At 36.6% G+C, this 25,172-nt stretch overlaps 1 protein-coding gene and 1 long non-coding RNA gene across 6 annotated transcripts in view; one reads left to right on the forward strand and one right to left on the reverse strand.

Annotated features, from left to right (window-relative positions):
* Window positions 1–25,172, forward strand: part of DLG5 (discs large MAGUK scaffold protein 5) — a 96,378-nt gene that overhangs the window by 68,951 nt on the left and 2,255 nt on the right. For 2 of the 5 annotated variants that reach the window (XM_021526692.3, XM_021526696.2), the window contains exons 13-33: window positions 39–214; window positions 699–802; window positions 1,513–1,605; window positions 2,466–3,485; window positions 6,039–6,177; window positions 7,974–8,121; window positions 8,622–8,743; window positions 9,765–9,854; window positions 11,062–11,230; window positions 14,210–14,287; window positions 14,940–15,102; window positions 15,953–16,086; window positions 16,670–16,834; window positions 17,194–17,377; window positions 18,215–18,363; window positions 18,657–18,827; window positions 19,154–19,350; window positions 20,034–20,177; window positions 20,364–20,491; window positions 21,237–21,346; window positions 23,103–23,212. In XM_021526692.3, coding sequence (XP_021382367.2) covers window positions 39–214; window positions 699–802; window positions 1,513–1,605; window positions 2,466–3,485; window positions 6,039–6,177; window positions 7,974–8,121; window positions 8,622–8,743; window positions 9,765–9,854; window positions 11,062–11,230; window positions 14,210–14,287; window positions 14,940–15,102; window positions 15,953–16,086; window positions 16,670–16,834; window positions 17,194–17,377; window positions 18,215–18,363; window positions 18,657–18,827; window positions 19,154–19,350; window positions 20,034–20,177; window positions 20,364–20,491; window positions 21,237–21,346; window positions 23,103–23,212 — 3,794 coding nt within the window. The remainder of the gene's footprint in view (window positions 1–38; window positions 215–698; window positions 803–1,512; window positions 1,606–2,465; window positions 3,486–6,038; window positions 6,178–7,973; window positions 8,122–8,621; window positions 8,744–9,764; window positions 9,855–11,061; window positions 11,231–14,209; window positions 14,288–14,939; window positions 15,103–15,952; window positions 16,087–16,669; window positions 16,835–17,193; window positions 17,378–18,214; window positions 18,364–18,656; window positions 18,828–19,153; window positions 19,351–20,033; window positions 20,178–20,363; window positions 20,492–21,236; window positions 21,347–23,102; window positions 23,213–25,172) is intronic. The other 3 variants (XM_021526693.2, XM_021526694.2, XM_021526695.2) reach the window with 3 other exon arrangements.
* LOC110468629 (uncharacterized) overlaps window positions 20,365–25,172 on the reverse strand; it is a 69,197-nt gene continuing 64,389 nt past the window's right edge. Inside the window, exon 5 of the long non-coding RNA XR_002465123.2 lies at window positions 20,365–20,465. This is a non-coding gene — a long non-coding RNA (uncharacterized LOC110468629). The remainder of the gene's footprint in view (window positions 20,466–25,172) is intronic.

The raw sequence follows: 25,172 nt of genomic DNA on the forward strand, positions 1-25,172 counted from the left end.
GCTTATAACTGACCTACCTAATTCTGTATATCTACCAGAGTGAATGATTGGCTGCTGAAGATAAATGATGTGGATCTTACCAATAAGGATAAAAAGCAAGTTATAAAAGCTGTTCTGAATGGAGGAGGTGTTATTAATATGGTGGTTCGAAGAAGGAAGTCTTTAGGTGGGCGAGTGATAACACCTCTTCACATCAATGTTTCTGGACATAAAGGTAATGACTATAAAGGATGGATGTACATGTTTGTTCAGCCAAATAAGGCTTAACATAAAGGTCCACATTCTCTGAGCCTTTGTTAATGGCCTCCTAGAGAGGAATTTTCATTTTTTTTTAAAGCAAACCAAGAATGCTGTTATTGATAATAGCTTCATCTTGTTAAGTACAGGCTTTCTTTTTGTCCTTGGGCGGGTTTTAGTTGATATTTTTTTTTAAAATACTTGTCTCTAGTTGACTGCCTGTTTGGAGTGTTCATGGGTGTGTACAAGTCTGTTAAAGCCAGTTACCCCATCTTTGTGTGCTTATATTAATTCTTGGGATATTGAAAGTCCTTGTTTTCCCTGTCTTTTTACTTCTTTGAAAGGGTTTTCAGAAATTGAGATTCAGCTAGATTTGTAGTCATATTTCTTTATTGTGCAGGCAGGTCAGTCATTTGAGCAATATATTTGAATTGTTGAATCAAATTCTTTATCTATTTCAGAGAGTGGGGTCAGTCTAGAAAATGGAGTATTTGTTGCTGCTGTTGTGCCCGGAAGCCCAGCTGCCAAAGAGGGTTCCCTTACTGTGGGAGATAGAATAATTGCTGTAAGTCTTAATGCATTTGCCTTTTAAAATTTTTATTTATTTGGAAGTGTTATCATTGATGCTACTCTTCAATATGCCGAACATTCAAATTAATTTTTACTTTTGCAATATTAAGTCCTTTTTATAAACTGGATATTTATTCTAAATTAATCTTTTTGTGTGCTGAGTGATGAATATAATGTGCAGCTTATTTTCTGAGTTCATATGAAAAATTTTTTTAGAAGGATTAGCTTTTTCTTCACACTTGGCATGCATATATATAAAAATGATACCTGTCGTTCTTATACTGACTAGGATAGGTCAGTTCCAAAAAGGCATCCCTTCATTGCATGAGAGGTTTCTTGTCTTAGAAATGTTGTTGCCACAGCTGTCATCTGTTCTGGGGAGGGAGTCTGTCCCTGCTGCCTTTGCAGCCTTATGGGATGGGTGTGGTTTGTGCACTGTCAAAGGGGAGGTGTGTGCTGTTTGTACAACTGCACAGAAGGTGTAATGAACTGGTGGTGTCACCCTGTGTCCCTGCAGGAGCAGCAGATTGGACTCAGGAGTTGCCCATTCTTCACTCTTGAAAATGCACAAATATCAACCAGACTTCAGTCACATATATATGTGTAGCCTAGTATTTTCCCTGTCTCAGAGATCATCTACCTTAAATGCTCCCTACTTATTACCTCTGATTTATGGATGTCTGTTGTGGTTTCTTTTCTCTGCAGATCAATGGCATTGCACTAGATAATAAGTCACTTACTGAATGTGAAGCTCTGCTACGAAACTGTAGGGATTCCCTTACACTGTCACTTGTGAAGGTGAGTAGTAGAAGCTAAATTTGCAAATTCTCTGAACTTAGCCGGAATTGTTGTAGTTGTTCAAGGAAGAGTATATGCAGGAAAATGAGTACATCAAAATAGGAAGAAGGCAACCATTTGGATGCATTACTCTGGTGGTACATTCCTCAATAGTTATTTCCTAAGTAATGCTCTTGTGCCATCTAGTAGGAAATGAGACTAACTTACTGTCTTCTTTCCCATTTGTTTGCTAGTTACATGAAATGAGTGCTACTACAATTGATTGCTGCTTCTTGGGTTTTGCTTCAGAGCTGCAGCACTTTCATACGTGAAAGATAAATTGCCTGCTGACTAAAGAAAGCTTTTTGTCAGGAGGGAATTGTGCAGAAAACTGAACTCTTGCTATCATGAAGATTAAGTACAAGGCCTTGATTTTAAGCTTATTTCTATAAAATATGTATTCTGTTTAGCTTTTTGAGTTTAGAATCCTGTTATTCTGCGCCTGTCACATGGATTTGAGTTGTAATTTCAGATCTAGAGAGCTTGAGGTTATACAAAAGTAAGATGAAATGTTTGAGGGGGAAGTGGGCAATGAAAGTTCTCTTACTGGCATCACTTATCAGAGGCAGAAGTAGAATGCAGGTCCCTTCACTTTCAGTTGAGTACTTCTGCCACCATGTGGAGTTGCCTTTTTGAAATTGCTCTGAAAATGTTACAAAAACTTTTCTAGCTTCATTTTATCTGACGTTCTGTGCTTTGAATTGTAAGATATTATTAAGTGTATATTCAGGTATAGATAAATCAAGGAGACTAGGATATGATGCATACTAAACATAAATCAGCCACAATAATAAGGTGATCACATGCGGTTTTTGTTTTAGGTTTTTCCTCAGAGTTCATCTTGGAGTGGTCAAAATATATTTGAAAATTTGAAGGATTCAGAAAAAATATCAAACTGTAGAGTTCATGCATCAGAGATACAAACACAAAATAAAAGAAATCTGAAACTCAACAGCTCAACCCAGACTGACATTTTCAATCCAGACATCATGGATGGCAAGAAGGAGCAGAGCGATCAGAGCAGCACTTCATTCTGTGATCACAAACCTTTCCCTAGCAGCACGTTACGAGTTGACTCTCGTAGGAACACGGTGCACAGTTGCCACAGTAATTCAGAGCACAGTCTCAGCTCCTTCAGCCCAGAGACATATGGGGACCAAGGCTATGGAGCTGTTGACTTGGACAACAGGAGGCTGCCTTATGAACCGACAGGAACTGACTGTGTGATGGTTGAGACAGCATTTGACAAAGGACATGGAACTAAGCATAGCGGTGGTACTTGGCCAAAAGTCATGGTTAATATCTCAGCAACAGAAACAGAAAAGTTCTCTGTGTATAAAAAGCCAAAACAAAGGAAATCTATCTTTGACCCTGATACTTTCAAAAGGCCACCAACTCCTCCCAAACTGGATTACCTTTCCCCTAATCAGGTGACAGGCCATTCACCTCAGCCATCAAAAGCTGAAGTGGCTTCAACACCTCCAACTCCTCCTAAGAGAAGTGACTCCATCAAATTTAAGCATAAACAGCAGGCAAGCTCTGCATCAGAGTCTACGGTGACAACAGGATCACCACCCACCAGCCCAGCCACTGCCCAAGCTCCGGTTTCCTTGGCACTTAAACAGGACCCTGCTACTCTCAAGGGACGCAGCAGGAATGCTGGGCATTATTATCGGGAGGAGGGAATTGACTGCACTCACCTTTCTTCAAGGAAATCCTGTGAAGATGACATTGGCTTTCAAAGAGTTGAAGAGCCAGAGATTAAAAGACCTCGGCCAAAATCGGCTCCTGCTCTGAGGCACAAAATGACCCCTGTGCCCATTCCTAATCCTGCACTTCAGGTAGAAGCTTGGTATATTGAAGCACAAAACTAGAAACTTTGAAGTACAATTAGCAGTGTGGTTTTGAGTGCCCAGTTATGTACCAGAGCAGAAGCATAGCCCATCCTCAGAATTCAGGTCCTCTGAACTCAGGCTCAGTTGGCACTTGTCAGTATCACAAAATACAAAACAATATGTGGAGTTCCAGTATTTAGCAGGCAGTGGTGGCCACCAAACAGAAAGAAAGAGTTCTGCTTAGCTGCCATACTTGGGGCTTTAATGCTGCTTGTTGGAACATCTGGGCTCCTGTATGTTTTTGACAACATGAAAATATGTAAATAAAACCACAAACCATCAGCTTTAGAAAAACTGAAAATAGTTTCTGCAGTTTTACTAAGTCAGATTGGTTGTCCAGATCACTGTACAATTTAATGGAAAAAGGTGTACTACCCATAGTATTGTTTTTTTGTGTTTTGAAGTATCATAATAATTTTGTATATCTTACCTGAAATTCAAAGGGTGTTAGGCCCATTGCACTATAAAGGTGAACTGTTTCCTGCAAAAATACTGGTCTAAGAGAACGCCTGGAAGGTTTTTAATGCCTTTTTTTTTTTTTTGTCTGCTTCCATTTTGTTTTCTCTACTTCCATTCCTTATGCATTCCCAAACATTTTAGAGAAAAATAGTTATGGGCTTTAGGCCTCTATGTAAGCAGTGCTCAGCAAAAAATTAAAACATACCTGTATTACCAGCACAATCAAAAAAAAGTCATAGTAGCTACTGTGAAGAACATTAACTCTGTCCCAGCCAAAACCAGCACAACAAATGACTGAAAAGCATAAGAATTTAATTTTGTAGCTGTAATCAGTAGATTTGGTCTGAAGAGCATTATGACTAAGAGAGAGGTCACAAGAACTGCACTGCAGGAGGTGAAGGAGGGCATATTTCAATGTCATATTTTAGCATGTGTCTAACAATGAAACGGGATCAAGATATTGAACATATTTGAATTGGGGGTGTTTGCTTTATATAGAATATCGAGCACTGATAGTCCCATTCTTCATTGTAGTGCATTGTCATGAGCATATGCACCACCCCACTTATAACTGTAGTAATATTTGTATCATGAGAAATAAGTGAGTAAAGAGTTGCCAGTTGTGACAAGGACACGTGTAGGTGGGGACTTATGCCCAGGAGATTTGTTAGCTGGAACAGAGTGGGTAGTTTTGGCACTCACTGTTGAAGAGACCAAAGGATATATGGGGACATACTGCGTTTGCTTGGATGTGCTGCCCATGCTGTGTTACAGGTGGCAAGTAGGTGTTTGTTTGAGGTAACGAAGAAAATTACATAATAGCATTACAATTACTTTTTTTGGTTTTTTTTAAAGTTTACTTTATGTCTTAGTTAATTTTTGCTTCTAGGATTAAATGAAAACTAAGTCATATGATTCTTTTTCATTTTTCTTCTCTTCCCCAGTCCACCCAGAAAACAGGCAGAGCTTTGTAACTCTAAAGTTGTTGGCAGAGAGCACAAGTAATACTGTGCCTCAAAATTGTGGGTATTAGTCAGTGAAATTTTTTTTCTGGTGGAATTGCCCTTGTCCTTTGCAACTACATCAGGTTGTTTGTGACAGTAGTGTCCTGTCTGCGTGCATTTACTCCTGAAGTAGTATTTGTATTAGCAAAATACAGTGTAGTTTAAATTTGTAGCCATATTGGGTGTTGTAATTTTGCTTAGATGTGTATATACACAGTTAATTTTGTGTACTTTGATGAGTCGATAAATTTAGGCTGGATAGTAGGTGGAACAATTACTGCTAGTGCAGACATAAAAAAGATCAAGTACTGGTTCTAAGAAGGCACCTCTGCCTTTTAGTCTTTGTGCTCTCAGTAATTCTTCATATAATTAAAATACTGTTATTATAAAAACTGTTAAGTACATTTTCAAGAATTATTTTTCACTTTTTACGTGCATCAACCACATATTTGTGTTGTACATTTCAAATGTGTGAGTGCCATATGCTGAGCCCTGCATTTGCAGCTCTCTGGCATCACTGTCAATATCTGAGATATTCTCATATGTTCTAACTCACCAGTGTCTACTTGTTATATGCAGAACAGAAGTGAGGTTCTAAAATCTGAATTGCTTGTTGAAAAGAGGTTATTCCACATTTATCTGGAAATGCAGGCCTAGAGGAAGATGCGTTGTGGTTTTTTTAGCCAGATTTTCTGTAGCAAACACTTGTCCATAATAGCGGTTGAAATATCCTGTGAAAGTGTTCTTTTAAAGGAGAAATATAACTATATGCTGGGTGTTTCATTGATGCAAAAGGTATTAGTTAAATTGCAAATATTGGCTAGGAAGAATACCAAAAAAAAAAAAAGTAACAAAGTAGGATGGAAGAAAAATGGATAGAAGGACATAATTGAAAGACAAATGTCTAAGAAGCACTGTGGTAGCACATTCTGGAACAGATACTTGAAAGTTTGATGTTGCATATTTTTCCACAGTTTGGCTGTTTTACTCTTTTGAATCTTCAACTTCCTGTAATCAAATTTCTGTGTTCTTGTAGATGCAGAAATATGCTCCAGCTAGTGAGGAGCATCTGTCTCCAGAGCTACAGGAATGGGCACCATATTCCCCCAAACGTTCTGCTAGGCACAGTGATGGCTTTGTGCCTGCTGCCTTATACCCTGGCAGCGTGTCAGCAGGTGAGTGACAGAGCTCCAGGCTGCTTTCTAGGAATGCCCCAAGGCGCTTGTCCATGTTGGACAATATTGGGGATTAGTCGTGTTAAGTATGGAAGAAACTCAACTCACAAAACCTGTTTGCGTGGTCTGTTGTAGTCTGAACATGGTGTGCTCAGCTTTTGGACTGTAAAGAAGTGAATCCTGATTCAGAAGAATTGCTAAGGAAGCTGAGCAACTGCTGTCTGAAGGATTTGTGTTTCATCAGTTTCTATGCAGAGAAGTTCTCAATATGTTAGTGCAGAACAAGGTGTAGCCTGTCCTTTAGGAGGAAAAGTAAGATTTTCAGTATTTTTGATAGTAAATAAAGGTATCCTTTAGCTGCTTCATTTCTGAAATTCTTCCAAGGAAAAAATCTGATATTGAGGAAGTGAAACATATTAAGTTCTACCTGTTGGAAACATTTGGGGTATCTGATGTTGAGAGCCACAATGGCTGTGATCTTAATCTAAGTGAAAGGTTAAATGTGTGAGTGTGTTTGAGATATTAAGATACTGAAGAGGGGACTCACAAGAAGTTCAATATATATCAGTATAATTAAGTGGAACAGAAAAACAGTATTTTGCCTCAGTTGATAGAACAGTTTTTGGTATTGAAGTTCATGTTAGCAGGTTTTGAATTGGCACTGACTAAATGGAGTGCTTAAGGCAGTAATTAGGGTATTGTATGCTAGTTTCTTGGAAATAGTCAAGAAGCATTTGGTAAATGTGCTGTCAGATAGATTGCTCAGTCTTTAGTGTCTAGATTTAGGTTTCAGTTTTCAGCAGCTGTATATTAAATTTCCATTCAGGGGATGCTGGGGATGCTGATTTTTATGAGTTTATCCTCTCTTCTTGTAAAGCCCCAAACTCCAGTAAGTTCTAGAAGTTATGGAAGATTTTATTCTTACTGGAGAACATGAAGGTAATAATCAGTGTATCTGGAACAATGGACAGCTTCAAACAGTGGTGCCCCAGTCATTTGAAGACATGCTCAAAAGTAGCTCAGACCAAGAAGCTTTTGCTCTTCTTTGATTTCTTTTACTCTTCTCTCACTTTCTTTCTTAACTGCCATAGAAATAGTATTAAAAGTATTATTTCTAACCTTGTAGTTAACTTTCATCTTAGCATGACACTTTTGCACAATAACTGAGTCAAGTCAAACCTATTTTAGACAATATGAGTGTGTCTTTGAATTTTTGCTACTTTGTTCTATGCTACCAACTCATGTAAGAGGAAATTTTAAGATATTTTGGCTTAGTACTGAAGGATGAATATACTTAAAAAAGCAGCTTGAGTAATACATTTCAGAAATAAATATTAGAATTTAAAGTCACTATAGAAGTGGGACTCTTTGAGGCAACAAAAAAGAGGAACCAGAATAATTATAGCTATAGCCAGTTCAAGTGCCAAATAAAATCTTGCATGCTGGTTGGATGACTAAATTCAGAATTTCTATTTCTGGTTAAAAGAATTCTGTACTTGAAAACAGAAAATCGTTTATTTACTAGCACATATTAAAATCATATGCTGTGAATGGCTTGATTTCTGGTAATATAATCCACTTTATTACTGACTCATTACAGAATTATGAAGAAGATTTTAAACATGCATGTATTGTCAAAAAAATGTTTTATGGCACTTAATAATGTATTTGTATACTAATATTTTTATTTATCATACATGTAAATGTTAAAATATATAATTATGAAGTATTAAGGTATATTTTAAATGTGGACTTCATATGCCAATGTTGATAAGAATATGCTTATATCATTGAAGCAGGGACAGTACCAAGGAGCTTAGCACCGTGTCCTGCAGTGACTGCTGTCATGAGAAATCCAATCTATACTGCATGGAGCCATAGAGTTCACACCAGCAATTGCCCATCAGTTGCCAGCCAAATATGTCATCAGCATCTGCATCCCAGGTGTTTTAAAACTTATATCTCCCTAAAAGTTTGTTTCCATTAGAGTAAAATTGCTTCTAGTTGTTTGGTAGAGTGCAGAGTGAAACATGGTGCTGTTGTATGTTGTTTTTATCCAGTGGTCACAAAACCATTATGGCATATAAATGATGTGCCAGTTGCTTTCATATCTTTCAGTAACTGATGGATTAGATTTTCCTCTGCCCCACTGACTGATGCTGACAAAGAAATTAATTGTTTTAATTAGTTAATTTCTAATATTTTTTTCTTGTCACTGCCAAAACAAACAAAGCTTTCTCCTGTTTTATAGTACCTCAAGGCTATTTTTCTTCTGGCTTCTAATAATTCATAAAATGATGGGACAATGTGGAAGTGGAAACAAACTAAGCATTTTTTTTTCCAGCACATTGGCTAACCAAAATTTTTTGTTGGCCAGTTTCTGTTTGCTGAGGTTCTTTGCCCAGTTTTAACAGTTGCCCTATTCTGCTTTTCTTTTGGTACAGTTCTCAGCATCAGGGTCGCCTGAGTTTGGATCTAAGTCATAAACACTCCAGTGACTACTCTGAAAATTCACGTACAAGAGCATCTCATGGCTCAAATTCATTGCCATCTAGTGCCAGACTTGGTAACCAGCTTTCCTGATTTATTTTCTGTGGAGAAAATTATAAATGGAAAACTCCTTAAGTACCCACATTATGGGATTGTCATGGTTGGCAAAGCCTAAAGGCTTCTGGTGTTCCTTTGCTTCATTTCTTGTGGGTTTATGACTAAGGTGTTCCCTGAAAGTTGCTGTATTTAATTTGTTCTTTACAGTCTCTTTGAAATGGTCTCTGTGTGTGAGGGATTCTCCTTTCCATGTTACTCTTCAAATGTATCCCTTGAGAGATGGGACACAGGGCCAAAGGTTCAATGAGCTCGTGATAAGAAAGAAAAGGAGAGACCTCCCTGAACAAAAAGTCAAGGATGACTAATGGCCAAATGTAAATTGTATTCTTGGAAAACAAATTCTACTTACATTTAGTTGCTTGACATGTAAATATTTTGTTATGTCTAGCCTAATGATACCAAAGCAAATGCATACTTTGTAGCACTGGCATTTTAACATTTTAGATTTATTTAAATTTTAAATTATGTAATAACTGGGGGTTTTATAGGTGTTTGTGTTCCTGTATTCTGTCAAAGATTGAGTAGAGCACGGTAGCTTTATAAGCACAGCAAAAAGAGGTGTAACAATTTGCAACCAGGATCGGTGATGATGTCTTCATCCAAGCAGAATGTAATCAGAATATTTTAAATGCCCCTTGCAAAGTCCCATGAACAGAGATGTTAGATTCTTGCTTGGACTTGGAATAATTGTTTAACTTCATAGGAAAATACTTAAAAATATTTTTTTTCATACAAAAATGTGCAGTGCATATATACAGTGTAGCTGCATTGTGTTCTGTTTATACTGACTCTGTAATCAAGATAATTTGCTATAATTGTGATATTCACATTTATGAGGGTAATCATCAAAGCTTTTGCTTTGATCATTTTGAGGCCACTTTAATAATGCTCATTGAAGAAGTACAATCTAAATGTACTTTTTTGTTAACGATAGTTGCTTTTACTTTCGTCTTTTTACTTTTTCCTTGTTTTAAAAATAGGTTCTTCAAGTAACTTGCAATACAGAACAGAACGAATTAAGATCCCTTTAACACCAAGATATCCAAGGTCCATGATGGGCTCTGACAGAGGTGAATTATTTAATAAGTAATTGTAGTCATACTGTTTTTAGTGTAACCAAAACAAAGCCCTTGCAGTTGTTAAATCAGGTTGTACCACATCTAAGTAGGACAATTTTATTAAGGTTACAAAAATCATCATTTTGCCAGAGAAATATTAAAAAAGAAAAGAAACTTTCTAGTGAAAGTTGTTTATTCTGATAGTTGACTTGAGCAGACAGAAGTAAGAATAAGCATTGCTGTATTTTTTATAGTTGTTATTTCTTCTAGAATGATGCCTGGAAAATTTAAACAGTGAGCTGAGTTGTATTTTTTTGTGTTATTTCTTTAAGTATATTATTTGCTTACTGTTTTGTCACTGATTGTAAATTATACTTTGAAATGCAGTGAAATTATTTCAGTACTTCACTCAAAATTGCTTAGTGGAAGGTGTTTAAAGACGAGCAGTAGTTGGAGTGCTGTAGAATCAGGAGTTTGCTGACAGTAATCAACAACTCTTTGCTGCCATCATTGCTCAGATGTTTTGCAGCCTTAATGTATTGTATGCAGTGCTTTTCCTAACTGGGCAAATACAGTTCTGAAAAATAGCTTGCATTTGTGATTAATAATTTGAGGTTTATTTTCTCTAGCTTTTCAAAAGGAGCAGACTGTGTCAGGGGACTTGTTCTGTAGATTACTTAGGAAGGGTACATACAACCAGGGTAAAGATGTAATCTAATTCATGTCAAGCTTGTTTGAAATTTCAGAGCTTTCCTGTCTCTGTGTAGGATGCATGCTTGACTTGTGTTATCTTTTTCAGGTATCACATAATAAACCTCCTATGTAAAGGGAAGGGCGGGACATAAATATTTTATTTGAAAACAAACCTACATATTATATTTTTATTTTACTTCTTTCCTGTCTTTTCTTTTTCTTTAACATGCTTTTCAGACATGCTCTTGGTGTAGCTTGTCTGTAACCTTGTCTCCTGTTGTAAATGGCAGTAGGTGTTGTACACTTAGAGAGGATGGTTTAACACAGAATCCTTAAACAAAGTAGGTTTGCACTGTCTGAAATGAGTTGCCTGGTCTTCCTAAGCCCCTTACATGACTAATGGATAGTGAGCAGTCAGTCCTCTTTCTTGTCTCAAATGTTTGTGGTGTCTTTTCACTGTGTCTGGGTAGATCTGCCAGCTGTGACAGATGCAGGAGACTAAAACTTAACTGTTGCCTTTTCCTAGGCTCCTTGTCACACTCAGAATGTAGCAGTCCCAGCCTGATAACTCCTCCCCAGTCACCTCTTAACTTGGAAACGTCTTCCTTCACCAGCAGCCAGTCTCAGAACTCCCTTTCTACGTTACCTAGGATTTCCATTAGCCCCGTATCTGTTGGAGAACGTAGAAAAGATAGGTAAGGTCCCCACATTTTTTGTTTTTAATACCCATGTGTCTGAGGAAATTTTGTGCATTTGTTTATTAGTCTGAAGGAATGTGAACATTTAAATTTAAAAAATGGAGATGCAAAGGTGCATCTTAGGTCCTATAATTGAATGTTTTTTAGAAAGTATGTAAAAAATCTTTTTGTGGATTTTAAGAATAGGGTGATTTCATAAAGGTTTTGTTTCTTCCTTGTTAGACTAATGGTCACACCAAGTAAGAGCAGTCAAAATTGGAATATACCCTTTCAGCTGAACTACCTCTGGTGCTTATTTATGATGGCCTTGTTCTGTACTCTGGAAATCTAAACATAACTAACCTAGTTACATCTAGTAACATCTGATAGCTAAATATCAGGTGCCTTAGCATTGCAGAATATGTGCTCCAACCACTGTGCCTTGTTTCCATATAACCAGATAACATGAAAAATTGAGCACATAACTGTGGAAGAACAGCACAGATGCAGTTTTACTGCAGACACCACAGAACATGTACAGATGCAATTTCACTACTCTGACTGATCCATTTGTCTGTATCTGGACCACTGCTAGTAATAGGATTCAGTATATGTGTAGGTGATTGCAGAATTGGAATCTAACATGATACCTTTCTTAAAAGCACGTGTTTTGTGATTAATGACCTTATATTTGTAATGAATATTTCAAAGATGCATTACTTATAGTATCGGTCTTGGACATCGCTTTTCATTTTATCATGATCTGGCTAGACTGAATATATGAAAAGGCTCACACAAATTCAAAGCATAGACAGCTAGACAAATTTGAATCAGACTTATTTCTGATAAGGCAGCTAAATGCCATTCTGGTAGTGTGAAGGAGCTCTAATGTGTTGAAACAGATTACATTTATGTCGACTTCAAGACCCCTTTGTAATGCTTAATTTATGTAAAAACACTGATCGTAAAAATGTGAATGATAACATTATGAGGATATTCTGTATTTTAACTTTTCTGGTGGTAATAAAAAGTTGTTCATAAAATGTTACATGGAACTTTTCTCTTGTTTGAAGAATTTATGACTAAGTTGTAGCAGTTATAGAATGTCTTGTATACAAAGAACAGCGTTATTTGAAAGGAAATTTAGAGGTTTTTGTAAATTTACATTCTTTCTTACTTCAGTGTGACACTTGTACTATGTGTACTCAACTTCTGTTCTCTTGTAAATGTTCCTCCGATTGTCACTTGCAAATTCTGAGTCTTTTCTCTTTCACATGACTAATGATATGAGTGTTCAGCTGAACAAGCTGGGGTTTTGGCAGTCTGTATCTTTGTGTCTTTGAGCACAAGATACGTGTTCTGATCTCTGGGAAATAACAATTTTTGTTAATGTTGATCATATTATTGAAATACATCCAGGTTCCAGCCCCATCACTCTTGCTCTGTGCTTATGTATAAACCATAGTCTGAATTGATTTTCTTAAGAGTATAATTCTAAGGTCTGGTGGTGGGTTTTAAAAATAACCAAACTATTAAACCAGTTCTCAGTTTAGGAAAGTAGCTACTTAAATCTGTCCTAAGAAATGTTTAAATTCTGGGGGGTTTATAAGCTTTTTGTTCCACATAAAATACAAATAATGCAATTGCCCTTCCCCCAAACAAAATTAATAATTACATAGATTTAAAAATTCAATGTCTCTATTTGTACTGTTGATTTTAATTTAAATTAAAATTAAAAGATCTCATCAATAAGGACTTTTTTTCCTCTACTCCATGTCTAGTGATTCCTGCAGGCAGTCTGAATATTATAGAGAAGTGCTTCACTTGATTTTGATAAAACTGCTTATCAAATAAAACACCTTTTTAGTGTTATCCTTCTTTTTTTACTTTATTAGTGCTTTGCTATACAGGCCTAGTTATCTGTCATTCTGTTCTTACTAGAATTCTAAGATACGTTTGTATAGGTTTGATACCTTCTTACTCCAATCTGAAACAAATTAAAAATAGGTGTGGTAGATGAAAAAACAAAAAGGTACAATAAACAAAGCTCCAAAAGATGTAGCTGTAGTTTTTAATGCAGAAATAGACCTTGGTAAATTTTGTGACAAGAAGAAACTTCCTATAATACTGCTTACACACTTCTGAGTGGAAAAAATAATCTGTTTTCTGCAAGTTATCAGAATTTAGTTAATTTAGGTTACATGCAAAAAATGTGAGCATCAGTAATGAGTTCACTACATGGGTAAGAATTGCTCTACCATTACCTCTAATGGTGATGTAAAGAGGGACAAGTTCCAGACTTGCATTCATGTCAGCTACCAACAGTTTTTATCTCATATGCATTAATAATATGGCAAACTATTACACCTCTGCTGCAGAAGGCTACCAAAAAGATCCCTTCAAAGACTGGCAGTATGCACAGCACAATGTCCCCTTCCCTTTGTCCCCAGCCTCAAATCCTACTTTTCCCAAAAATAACCTTCCTCAGCCTTGCTCACTTTAGTGGTAGTGAGTGAAGTCCAGTTAACTCTTCTGGTCTCTGAAAAGCACAATAAAATAGTTTAGCAATTGGCACAATTTGGAGAACATCTATATGGCATAATGAAATGCTAGGAAAGAAAACATTCAAATTAATGCATGTCAAATGCAGTATAGTAGTATTAAAATAAAAAATACTCCACTCCTGGTGCCCAAGTTGTTTCACTTACACTGAGTTCAACTCTTAATTCCTGGTGAAGCCTCTTGCTCTGTAGACATTTTTAAGTTTATAATGGTGAAAACCAGGACTTTTTAGAAGTCTACTATTGGTTTATGCACATCATGAATGGACTAGCCTCATTTGTACGGGTGGATACATCCCAAATATGGGGGTAGGAAAGGGGAATGTATCAGGTGTTCTTTTGTATAAGCATTTTTCTTGTTATACTTACTAGTGTCTTATTACCGTTTGTCTTGTTCTAAGTGTTCTTGTCTTCTCAAATCTTCTGCATCTTTCAGATATCTGTTCCGTAATAGGTCTTTTCTGAGAATCCCTGTGGCTCCTAGGCCTAGGTTCTCATCACTAAGGAGTTTGAGGTTGGCCTGATCTAAGGTTGTCCTTCTCGAGCAGTATTGCGCACTTTGTGCTTTTTTTACGTTTGGATAATTGCCCTGAGGAGAATTTGCATGGTAATTGTAATGCTACCATGCAAACTGCTGTCTTAATGGCTTGAGTTTGCAACTGCTTAATTTTCATTACTAATTTGTGTTTCCCAGCAGATATGAAATATTATATTTGTGCTTTGTTTCCTTTGGTTTACCACCTTACTATTCATTATGTTTATTTTCATGGCAATGAAGGCTCCCAGCATTTGTATTTGTAATATACCCTTCTGGAATATGGTTTGACAATGATATATTATATACAATGGTTCAATTACTTTCATATAATACGCATCTGGAAGCTTCTTTCCTGTCAACTTCATGACCATTCTATTTATAATACATATTTACCATCATTTTTGGAGCAGTCATGTACCTGGTGTACATTTACTTCTGTCACTGTTCATTGCATGGTGTTAAAGGAATGCATTTAAGACCATTGACAGTTAGTGGGGCTTTTTAAGTAACTGTTTAAAGCTATTTTTTTATTACAGTTCAGAATGGCATAAATATTGCATGTCATTTTGGTATTGTGGTGGTTGAAATGCAATTTTTTCCAACTCAGTTTTAAATTTCTCTTTAAAAGGCCCTACATGGAAGAGCCACGCCATGTTAAAGTGCAGAAGGGTTCTGAGCCACTCGGGATTTCCATTGTGAGCGGAGAAAATGGTGGAATATTTGTTTCTAAAGTAACAGGTGGGAGCATTGCCCATCAAGCTGGCCTTGAATATGGTGATCAGTTACTGGAGGTAATTGTTTGCTTCCTATTGCTAAGGTTTAATAAATCAGTTTGTATGACAGCAGCCATAACTGCCTTGTGCACTGTGAGATGTAGCAAAGGGTAGACTCTATTGTAATAGTCCATAATTGTGATTGTTGTGACATTTTCAAGCTTTATTATAAAAATAATGTCTTTTGATGGTATCTCTGCATCTTGTCTTAAAATTTAATTATATCTATATAAGCTAGTTAGTTTCAGTACTTAAAACAAAATAGTCCCAATCCCATACTCTGCCTTGTAAGGGGAGTACATTTTCAAGCAGCTGGCTTTTACCAAGTTTCATGCTGTTGTTGCTGTGCCATATTCTTAGCTAAGATACCTGGTTAAAAAATTACATATGTAGGCTCAATAATGTTTCTGCCTATTGTGTTAGATAAACACATAGATAGCATTTTGTAAAGTAGAGAACTGCTTTGTAAGTGTAACATCATGTTAAAGCACCTTCTGTTGCACAATGTGTTTCTGATACTAAAAGAGACCTGGATAGATCTGAATTTAAATTCTGAATTTACTCATATTGATCTGAACCAACTTTTATTTAATCAGTGATATCAAATTATAGCACATCTCAGAATATGTATGTCTTTTAACAGAGAAAATATTGTTAAACTTCTTGTCAGGTTACAAAATACTTGAAAATTATGATGATCCCTTCCAAGGAGTAAACCCTAGAAATCACTCTGTAGCAACATTTTCATTCTCCCGTTTTCTCCAGTGGGAATAAGTGAGCATTTAGATATTACACTAATTAGAAAACAATGAGCTTGCTGGTTTCCATTTGAAAAGCTGACATTCTGGTTTGTGCAATTTTTCCATAGTTTAATGGAATAAATTTGAGAAATGCTACAGAGCAACAGGCTCGACTAATCATTGGGCAGCAGTGTGACACCATCACTATTCTGGCTCAGTATAACCCACACATGTATCAGCTTGGCAATCACTCACGGTCAAGGTAAGGCTGGTTAGACCTGGAAAATGACAGCTCCCCTGTACACACAATTGTTTAGATAGTAGCTAATTTCTATATGCTTAATATGTTTGCAAACGTGAGCACATATGTGCTAATAAGTGTGATTGCTTTGGAAAATAATGTATGAACACATGTTTGTCAAAAGAAGAATGCTTGATGCATCTAAATATATTTTCTCTTCTGTTTGGGCATAATCCCTAAGTATACTAAAATAAAATCCAAGATGACTTCTTCCTAGGATTATGAAATTTTAATACTTCAAATATTTTTTTACTTTTTTTTTTTTTCCCAAAATTGAAATTTCCAATATTAATTAGAGAAGGCATATGACCTGGTGAAATTACCCATCCTATTTTGATGCACGATCACACTTCAAAACAGAGCTTTGCCTTTCCTATAGAGTTACACTGAACATATGTTTTTTGGCATGCCCATTTGAATTATAGGGTTTGGATTTTATCTCCCTTACTCTAAAACTGACTTACAGCCAAATTAAAACTTTTAAGTGCAAAATATTTGGCATTAACCCACCAGTCTTTTGTTGTGGTTTTTTCCCCTGTTGTAGTTCTCGCTTGGAACCTGTGAGCAATCATTCCACCCCTCAAGGCAGCGGAGCTGCAACGCCTGACAATCATTCCGTAATCGACACTGTGAGCGAGCAGGACGAAGGGACAATGACACCCCCATCCAAACAAACCACTCCAACTACAAGTCCCCGCAATTCCTTAAGGTAGAGAGTGAAGCTTTTATCTTAAAGGAAAATAAATGGTCAGGGTATTAAATAAGGAAGTGTACTTCTGTGAATGCTATGTCTGGTTGAAATAAGTCAGCAGATTAGCTAAGTGGACCCCAGGATAGAAGTGTACATGTTTTCAGACTGCTTCTGAAACATGAGATCTGCAAGGTGTGAAGAAAGTTTTCTGCATGATTGGTTTAGATGAAAAGGTGATTTGTCATTTAAGACTCTGTCTGTAGGTGACCTATTCTGAAAAATATTTATATAAATATATATTCTTCAGATGGCAAGTTGATTTTATGCATGGCAAGTTTTTCAGTTCTAGTATATGTGTTATTTCTTTCTGTCAAAAGGGGCCCTGTGGACACAAACAAAAGGACCCCTGAACCTAGAATTGTTGTTGTTAAAAAATCCCAAGTTGATCTTGGGATCCAGATATGTGGTGGAAACCTGTATGGAATATTTGTCTCAGATGTAGACGATGACAGCCCAGCAAAAGGACCTGATGGACTAGTCTTGGGTGACATGATACTTGAGGTAAGCACTTCAGAAATGTCTGCAGTGTGCTGACTAATGGCTGGGGTGGTGTAGAGAGGGAGGTGCCAAGTGCTGTGCTGTCCCACAGTGTGGAATGTTCTGTGAGTGCTGAGTTCCTGCCACAAAGCCCAGATAAGAATGGTCAGAAAGCCAACTTGCATTTTGGCTGCAGCACATGAGTAGCTGGATGATGTGAACCTGGAGAACTATCACTGTTGATATCGCAAGATACTTTGAAGTTGGATGAACTCACATATGTCTACCTGTAATTACTAACACCTGCTCCCTTCATCTAAATGAGAAGATTGAATCCAATTGCTGTATGTAGGAGGAAGGCAAGGATATGAAAGACCCTGGAAAACAGAGAACAATATTGATCTTGCCACTATGAAATTCTAATGAGAGTTTAGGGAAAGCCATGTACTGTGTCTTTGACTCTGCTTTCTGTATCTTAAATGAGAATATTTATCTACTTGTCAAGACTTAAGATGATAAACCCATCTTTGTGAGCTTTTCAGATACAAGTAACCACTGACACAATTTTTTTCAGTGAATTTTCTGATTCTCAGCTTACACTTGGTAAACTTTTTCAAGAAGTGCTCTCTCACAGTACCTGTCTGCTGCTTGCACTTGAGTTTTTTTTTTCCACTGTAATGTCTCAGTCTCCCACTAGACATCTTAAGGTGCAAACTGCACTTGAGTTTCAAGTGACAAGACATATATAGAATCTTCAAGTGACAAAAACAAATTCACTTTGCATGTTTTACACGCTCACCTACTTCTGTTGCTTGTTCAAATACAATTTCACATCTAAATATTTATTTTTGTGTTTTGCAGTATGGGTCCATTGACATGCGAAATAAAACAGCTGAGGAAGCTTATCTTGAAATGCTGAAGCCTGGAGAAAACATCAAAATAAAGACTCAATACAGAATAGAAGAGTTTAATAAGATAAAAGAGCTTCCTGGAGATGGATTCTACATCAGGTATTTGGCATGACTGGTAATGACAGCTTAAGGCTGTTAGGATAATATGCTGGCCATACAGAGAGAGAGAACATAAATTTTGCCATGTTTTCTTAAATTTGAAATTTACTGATTTATCCAGCTATTCCCTGACAGCAAGTACACAGTCTAGTATAGAAGTCTTCACTTTCCCCTCTTGTGCTCTTGAGATGTAGAGAATGCCACTAATCTGTTAACTTTTTTCAGAAAAGGTGGGGTTTTTTCCCTTGAGTTGATGGAGACCAGTTGCAGAGCCTGTTTATCTTTCTTTTCAGAACACTTTATGACCGTGTGGCAGAGATGGAGCAGGATTTAAGCTTTAAGAAAGATGATATTTTATATGTGGATGACACTCTACCACAGGGAAATTTTGGTTGTTGGATGGCTTGGCAGCTAGATGAGAATGCTCAGAAGCTGGAAAGAGGGCAGATTCCCAGTAAATATATGTAAGTGACCTCAGTTACAGGATTCATCTTTAAAAAGTATTTGTCTTTTCAAGTCTGACTAGTGAGATGTGGTATAAAAGACTTGTTTGCTTCTGTTCTTTCTGGCAGATGCTAATTCTTAGATATGTCATTTTAAGGATGGCATATTTTAATATAAATTGAATTAAATATACTGCTGTATCAAGTTGGTTTTAATACTGCTAAATAGTAAACTAGAAATGACAATATCCTGGGGTGCATCAGGCGCAGCATCACCAGCTGTGATACTGCCAAGAGTATTAAAAATATAACACTAAATACCAGCCATTTTGTCCATTTTATTCTAGGATGGATCAGGAATTCTACAGGAGACACAGCATGTCCGAGGCTAAAGATGAAAACAGTTCAACTAAGACATTGTCAGCAGCAGCAAGGAGGTCATTCTTCAGAAGAAAGCATAAACATAAGCGAAGTGGTTCCAAAGATGGAAAAGATTTATTGGCTCTAGATACAATCAGTACAGACTCGATTCCTTTCTTGGATGGCAAGTGCCTTTGTTATACTTGGGAGGGCTTTGGCTTTACTTCTCTTTAATTTTTAATCAGGTGTAGCACAGCAAAACAATAATGTTACTTTCTAATTGCTCTGAATACAAATGGTGATCATTATCTCTAATAAGAATTTTTAAAATATATTAAATTACAAGCCAGTGTGTTTTAAAATATTTTTGTAATTTCTTCCTGGACCTATTAGCATTACTATTTCATTTGGAGAGGGCGATTCTTTTGGATCCATGGTTTTGATCTTCCTTTCAGCTATTTAATTTTGGTCCAGGTCTAGCCTAGACAGAAATCCTGTGCACTACTCAAAATCTTAACTTTTATTTCTTCACTCCTTTAGAAAAATCATGTTGGTTACAATAAGAGCTCAACAAATCAGGCCAGAGATCTCAAATATTGTGTATTGTTTACAATTTTAGGGAAGATTGGAGAAGGTAGGAGTTCAATTTTTTTACTTGAGCAATAGGTTCAATTAGAAAAATATCTAGTTTCAGCTGTTAAGTGGGAAAATGTCAATAATGACTGAGCATATTTTGTATTTGGCAAGGGCCCTTTGCCCTCCCTTGAAGAGGAGGTCTTATCATAATTCCTCTAAGGATGCTTCTGCTTGTTTGAGAAATGCCTGGAAATGTATCCTTTTACAAATAAATGTGTTCTGTGTGTGTAGATTCTGCAAGTTTGGCTTATCAGCGTGTCCAGAAAGTGGATTGTACCTCCCCTAGGCCTGTCCTTATTCTAGGACCTTTACTTGATGCTGTGAAAGACATGCTGGTCAAAGAATCCCCTGGAAAATTTTGCAGATGTCCTCTTGGTAAGTGTGCCAATATAGCTAATTTATTCATGCTTAGTATACATGGTAGTAACATCTGTATAAATTGACAAAATGACAACACAAAGATGGGTAACGCCTCAAGAATCTGAATTTCCAGACACTGTCTTCTTAGCCTTGTTCTGTGCCTAAGGAATAGTAATGAAAGGGGATCTCTTCTATGAACAGAGGTTATGAAAGCTTCCCAGCAAGCCATTGAGCGAGGTGTGAAGGATTGTCTGTTCATCGATTACAAACGGAGGAGTGGACATTTTGATGTGACAACTGTAGCTTCAATAAAAGAGATAACAGAAAAAGTGAGTCAATTTTACTGCTGTAGTTCTTGTACAATTTGCACACTTATGTTGGGGGGTGGAAATTATGTTAGCAGCATCATCCTTTAAGACATTCTGAGAACTGCTGCTAAATAAAATAAAACTTGCCTTACTTTTGCATGTGACTATTTAAAATGTGCTCACCTTTATAGAAACGAGAAATGTTTGTATTCTTTTACAGTATTACTAAATAAAGTTAGAAATAATTTTCTTAACTTCCATCCTTTATCCCCTCCAAAAAAGGATTTAATTTTTTTACCTATTCCATGTAATGTAGTCATATAGAATGTAAACATCATCATAATCCTGGAGACAGATGTTAACTGAAGTGTGTTAATTGCTTACAGTTTTCAATCAAACCACATGGAAAGTCCTATTAACACTTGTGTTTGCTCATGATTTCTGAAATAGAAAATTAATAGGAATATTTAAACTTTGAAAAAGTGTAATGCATATATTTCAATCTGAGTTTTCATTCCATAAATTCTTCAAATACTTTTATTTCTATCAATGCATGCTTTTGGTACTATGAATGCAATTTCTTGCAGGTTTTCGTCTTTTGTTATAAATGCTTTGGGTACAAATAGTGCAGTAGTCCCAAAATGCTATATGTATGGCAGAACTTTGTTGGGTTGCTATGATTTAAGTAGGGGAAGAAATGGGGGATTTGCATGTGTGCTTGTGCTCTTTAACTGAATGAGTGTTTTGCATTTACATTTGATCTTAGGATTGTCATTGTCTGCTTGACATCGCTCCTCATGCCATCGAACGGCTCCACAGTGTTCATATCTACCCTATTGTAATTTTTATTCGCTACAAAAATGCTAAACAAATCAAGTAAGTCTGTGAGGGGTATAGTTCAGGGATGTTTATTCTACCTTAAAGTAATCTAAATTTACCTTTATTGTTTATTTCATCTAGTCATATCTCTTAGGACAGCCACTGAGCTTGGCTCAGTTGGTCAGAGCCTGGTGCTAATAACACCAAGGTTGTGGGTTCTATCCCTGTATGGGCTGTTCACGGAAGAGCTGGGCTCAGTGATCCTTCTGGGTCCCTTCCAACTCAGAGCATTCTGTGATTTTGTAAAACAGGGAAAATAGTCCTTATAAAACCCACTGTGAGGTATATGGTCTTAGCTTTATTTGGATTGCATGACAATTAAGTGAATCTTTCAAAGAAATCCATGGAGACCAAACTGAATGTCCATTAGGAGAATCTTTCCTGCTAACCTTTGTGGTACATTTTAAGACTGATACGGATGGATCCACTGACATGTTGGCCATGACCAAGAGCTGTTGCTTCGTCTTCTTAGAAGGGCCAAGGGTATGGATGCAGTGCCAATTGATTCATAGCCTCAGCTTTCCCACCTCCGTTCTCCAGTAAATGAAGCAAGGGAAGTCCCCATTTGCCACACAGTGCATATACTGTGGTCTTCTCAGGCTGTGTTCTTTCACGAATTGTGACATTCCTATTTGAATATAGCCAGGAAGAGAGCACAGGACGTGCAAATGCCAGTCTCTCCCCTGATGTTTGAAAAAGCCTTCACATATTTTGATAGATTGATTTGGCAAGAAGGGAAATAATCTTCCAACATGAATATTGCTAAGAGATCTTATACTTGTGCTATCTTTGTTTCTAAAGTTGAAGACTTCTTATATTCTTGATCTGTAGGTAAATTTGACTACTATCTATTTAATAAAGAAGATAAGTATCACTACTTTAAAGTAGAAACAGGACATAGAGCAATGATGTGTATTTCATTACCACTGTAGTATTGTGTGCTTAAATGGTAAATGGAACTGGCATGTCTTGACCCCCTTTGGAAGTGAAATGGTGACCACTATAGCTGTTTCATTTTTTTGGAAAGGGACAATGGTCAAACTAGTCAAGCAAGGATTTCTGGCAGTCATCAGTATGAGTTGCAGTGGCACATTTTGTCTGCCTGTTGTATGCACTAAAAGTTTGTCCAAACATATCCTTTTCAATATAGCACAAGCTCTATTGGCATTCTCTGAAATGCACCACAGCAATGATAGGTTAGTTTAGTAATTATATTTTTAAATAATTATTTTGGCATTTGTATTTCTCTGGGTTTTTATCCATATTTTATTTTAAAGAGCTTGTATAATAGAAAAAGAGGCCTCTCAAAAATGTGTCATAGATATGATAACATGGACGTACTGTATCTGCTTGATGCTTGATAATTCACAAGCCCTTAGAGGAGTGATACTTGTGCCCAGCTTCTGTAAAGAGTACTGGTATGTGTATCAGATAATGATCCAATTCATATGAACCGGAAAAAATTATATTCTTTCTTCATCTACTGCCTTCCAGGCTCTGAAACTTTAAAGCAATACCATCTTGGTCTGAGAGCAAATAAATTCGTTAGCACTGAAATGATCCTGATGACTCTGCTGATACTGCTGAAACACAGTAGATGGCACTCTGGGCCTAGAAGTCTGCTTGCATGTGAATTAGCTTTTTGTATTCACCCAACTAGAGGCACTCTTTTCAAGTCCATTAAAAATTTATTCTTATACAAGATGTTTCTTTTATTTTTCTCTTTTGTTTGTGTTTTTTTTTTTTTTTCCAGAGAGCAAAAAGACCCAATCTTCCTGAGGGACAAAGTTACACAAAAGCATTCCAAAGAACAATTTGAGACAGCTCAAAAAATAGAACAGGAGTATAGCAAGTACTTTACAGGTTAGTATTTAATCAAACTTTCAGTGGGAACACAGTGGTAATTTAATCCATTTGCATTTTAATCCAAAAGATTAATGTCCTTTCAATGAGCACTTTGTTTTTTTCATTCTGCCTTCCCTTTTGACAAACTCATGTTCTGTTATATTATTTTACCAGGAGAGAAAATATCAAGATAGGAATCTTCTTTGTTCTGAATATTATAATCTTATGATATAAAGAGGTTCTGAAAAGGTTTTATTACTAGCCAGGTATAGAAAGTATGGTCAAGACTTGATGATTTGACATAGTGTGGTCAGTTTTATACCATGTAAGGACTAGAAGGGTTTTCTAAATTGTAAAAATCAAAACAACAGAAGCCCCTGGTAATTTAAACTGACAAATGATGATTGCCAAAGGTCCATTCCAGCCTCAACCCTTCTGTAATTCTGTGTGATCTTGATTTGTGAGACATGCTTTAAATGTTTCAACATGTAAAAAAAATTGTCCAAGGTTTCTTGAGCATGCATTGTAATTTGGAATAATTAAGTTCAACTTTAGAAGCCTTTTTAACTTCATAAAATTATGAAATCAATTGTAGTATTGTTACTAGAGAAAAAAAATTGTTTGGAGATAGTCTCTGTTCATTTCAGAGTATATTTCCATGGGGTTCCACATACCTAGAATTTTATCCCCCCTCTTTTGAATGTATTGATGTTCATGACAACAACATTTAAATAGAAGAACAAGCACCCTAACTAGCCAAAACCTAACTTTTCATCCCCTGAACAATGGGATTCTTACAGAAATATTTTGAGGCATAACTGCCAAGTGCAGAGAGACAAAAAGGTGTGTTAAGTTTGGAGCTCCCTCAGTGCATCCAGAGATAAGTCATGTGTTCTCAACAAAATATTATGTAATAGCCATACAAATGTTTTTTACATGATGTATACTAAACCTACAGAGAACCTGACATGCACACGGCCAAATTACATCAGCACATGTTATCTTCTGCTTCTTGTTTAGTCATTTTGTGGCATTTTAGTTTGACCCTGATAGTGGAAGGGCCACTCAGTTCGAGAGTCTTACGTGTATCTTCTCATATGTGCCTTCTGTTGTTGCCAGCGTGCAGCAGACTCCAGCTGTCATCAACACTTCCAGGTGCTGGTAGAGAGGGTTGGTGTTCAAATTGCATTGACATTGAAGCTTGTTGAAGTTATAATACTGTACATGAAATAAGCCTGTAGATAGCATGTAGATAGATCTAAGTATGAAGTATGTTGTACCTGTTAGTTTAGTCATGGAGCTGTAGGTCACGCTCTGTCTTTAACTGCTAAGTGCTCTTTAACTACTTTATGGACTTCAATTTTTGACTAATGACTTTCAAGTTGGCTTTGTTTCCTCTACCAAGTTGTGAACACAGTGTGTAATCTGAATCATTTCTTGCCTGCCATTTGTCACTTTTCATAGACCTTTTCAGTTGCTGTGTTCTGTATCCCAAGTCACCTGACATCATTAACTGTGATATATATTGCAGAGCCAAATAGTCTATATTTGTGATATCATATTTTCTCTTTCCAAAAAGAAAAATAATGCCTTAAGCTGTGTAAGACTTTCCATACTTTTTCAGCATTAGTAATAGCTGTAGCCAGAGGCTTTGCTGGCTGACATATTTCTCAAGTCATGAAGTTCCTCTGTTTTTAAGTATTGAAGACAATATGTTCTCTTCTCGTGGCAGTTGTGGCATTTTACCTTTTATGTTTAGCAAGGGTAGAATAAAAGGTGGTCATTTGTCTTGTGAATTGATTTTCAGGGAGTTGCTTGCTGGTGTTTTGTTCCTTGAATGCAGTTGATGATAAGAATTGGAGTAGTAACCACTGCTGTTTTATTTAGCTTAGCGATCTGTGAGCTGCTCATAATTTACTTCTAATATTTGTAAATAGTGTCTAGTTGCTACAGCTATAGTCTCTATGTATATTACCCC

Source organism: Lonchura striata, chromosome 7, assembly GCF_046129695.1.
Source record: "Lonchura striata isolate bLonStr1 chromosome 7, bLonStr1.mat, whole genome shotgun sequence".
NCBI classification, from domain to species: domain Eukaryota; kingdom Metazoa; phylum Chordata; class Aves; order Passeriformes; family Estrildidae; genus Lonchura; species Lonchura striata.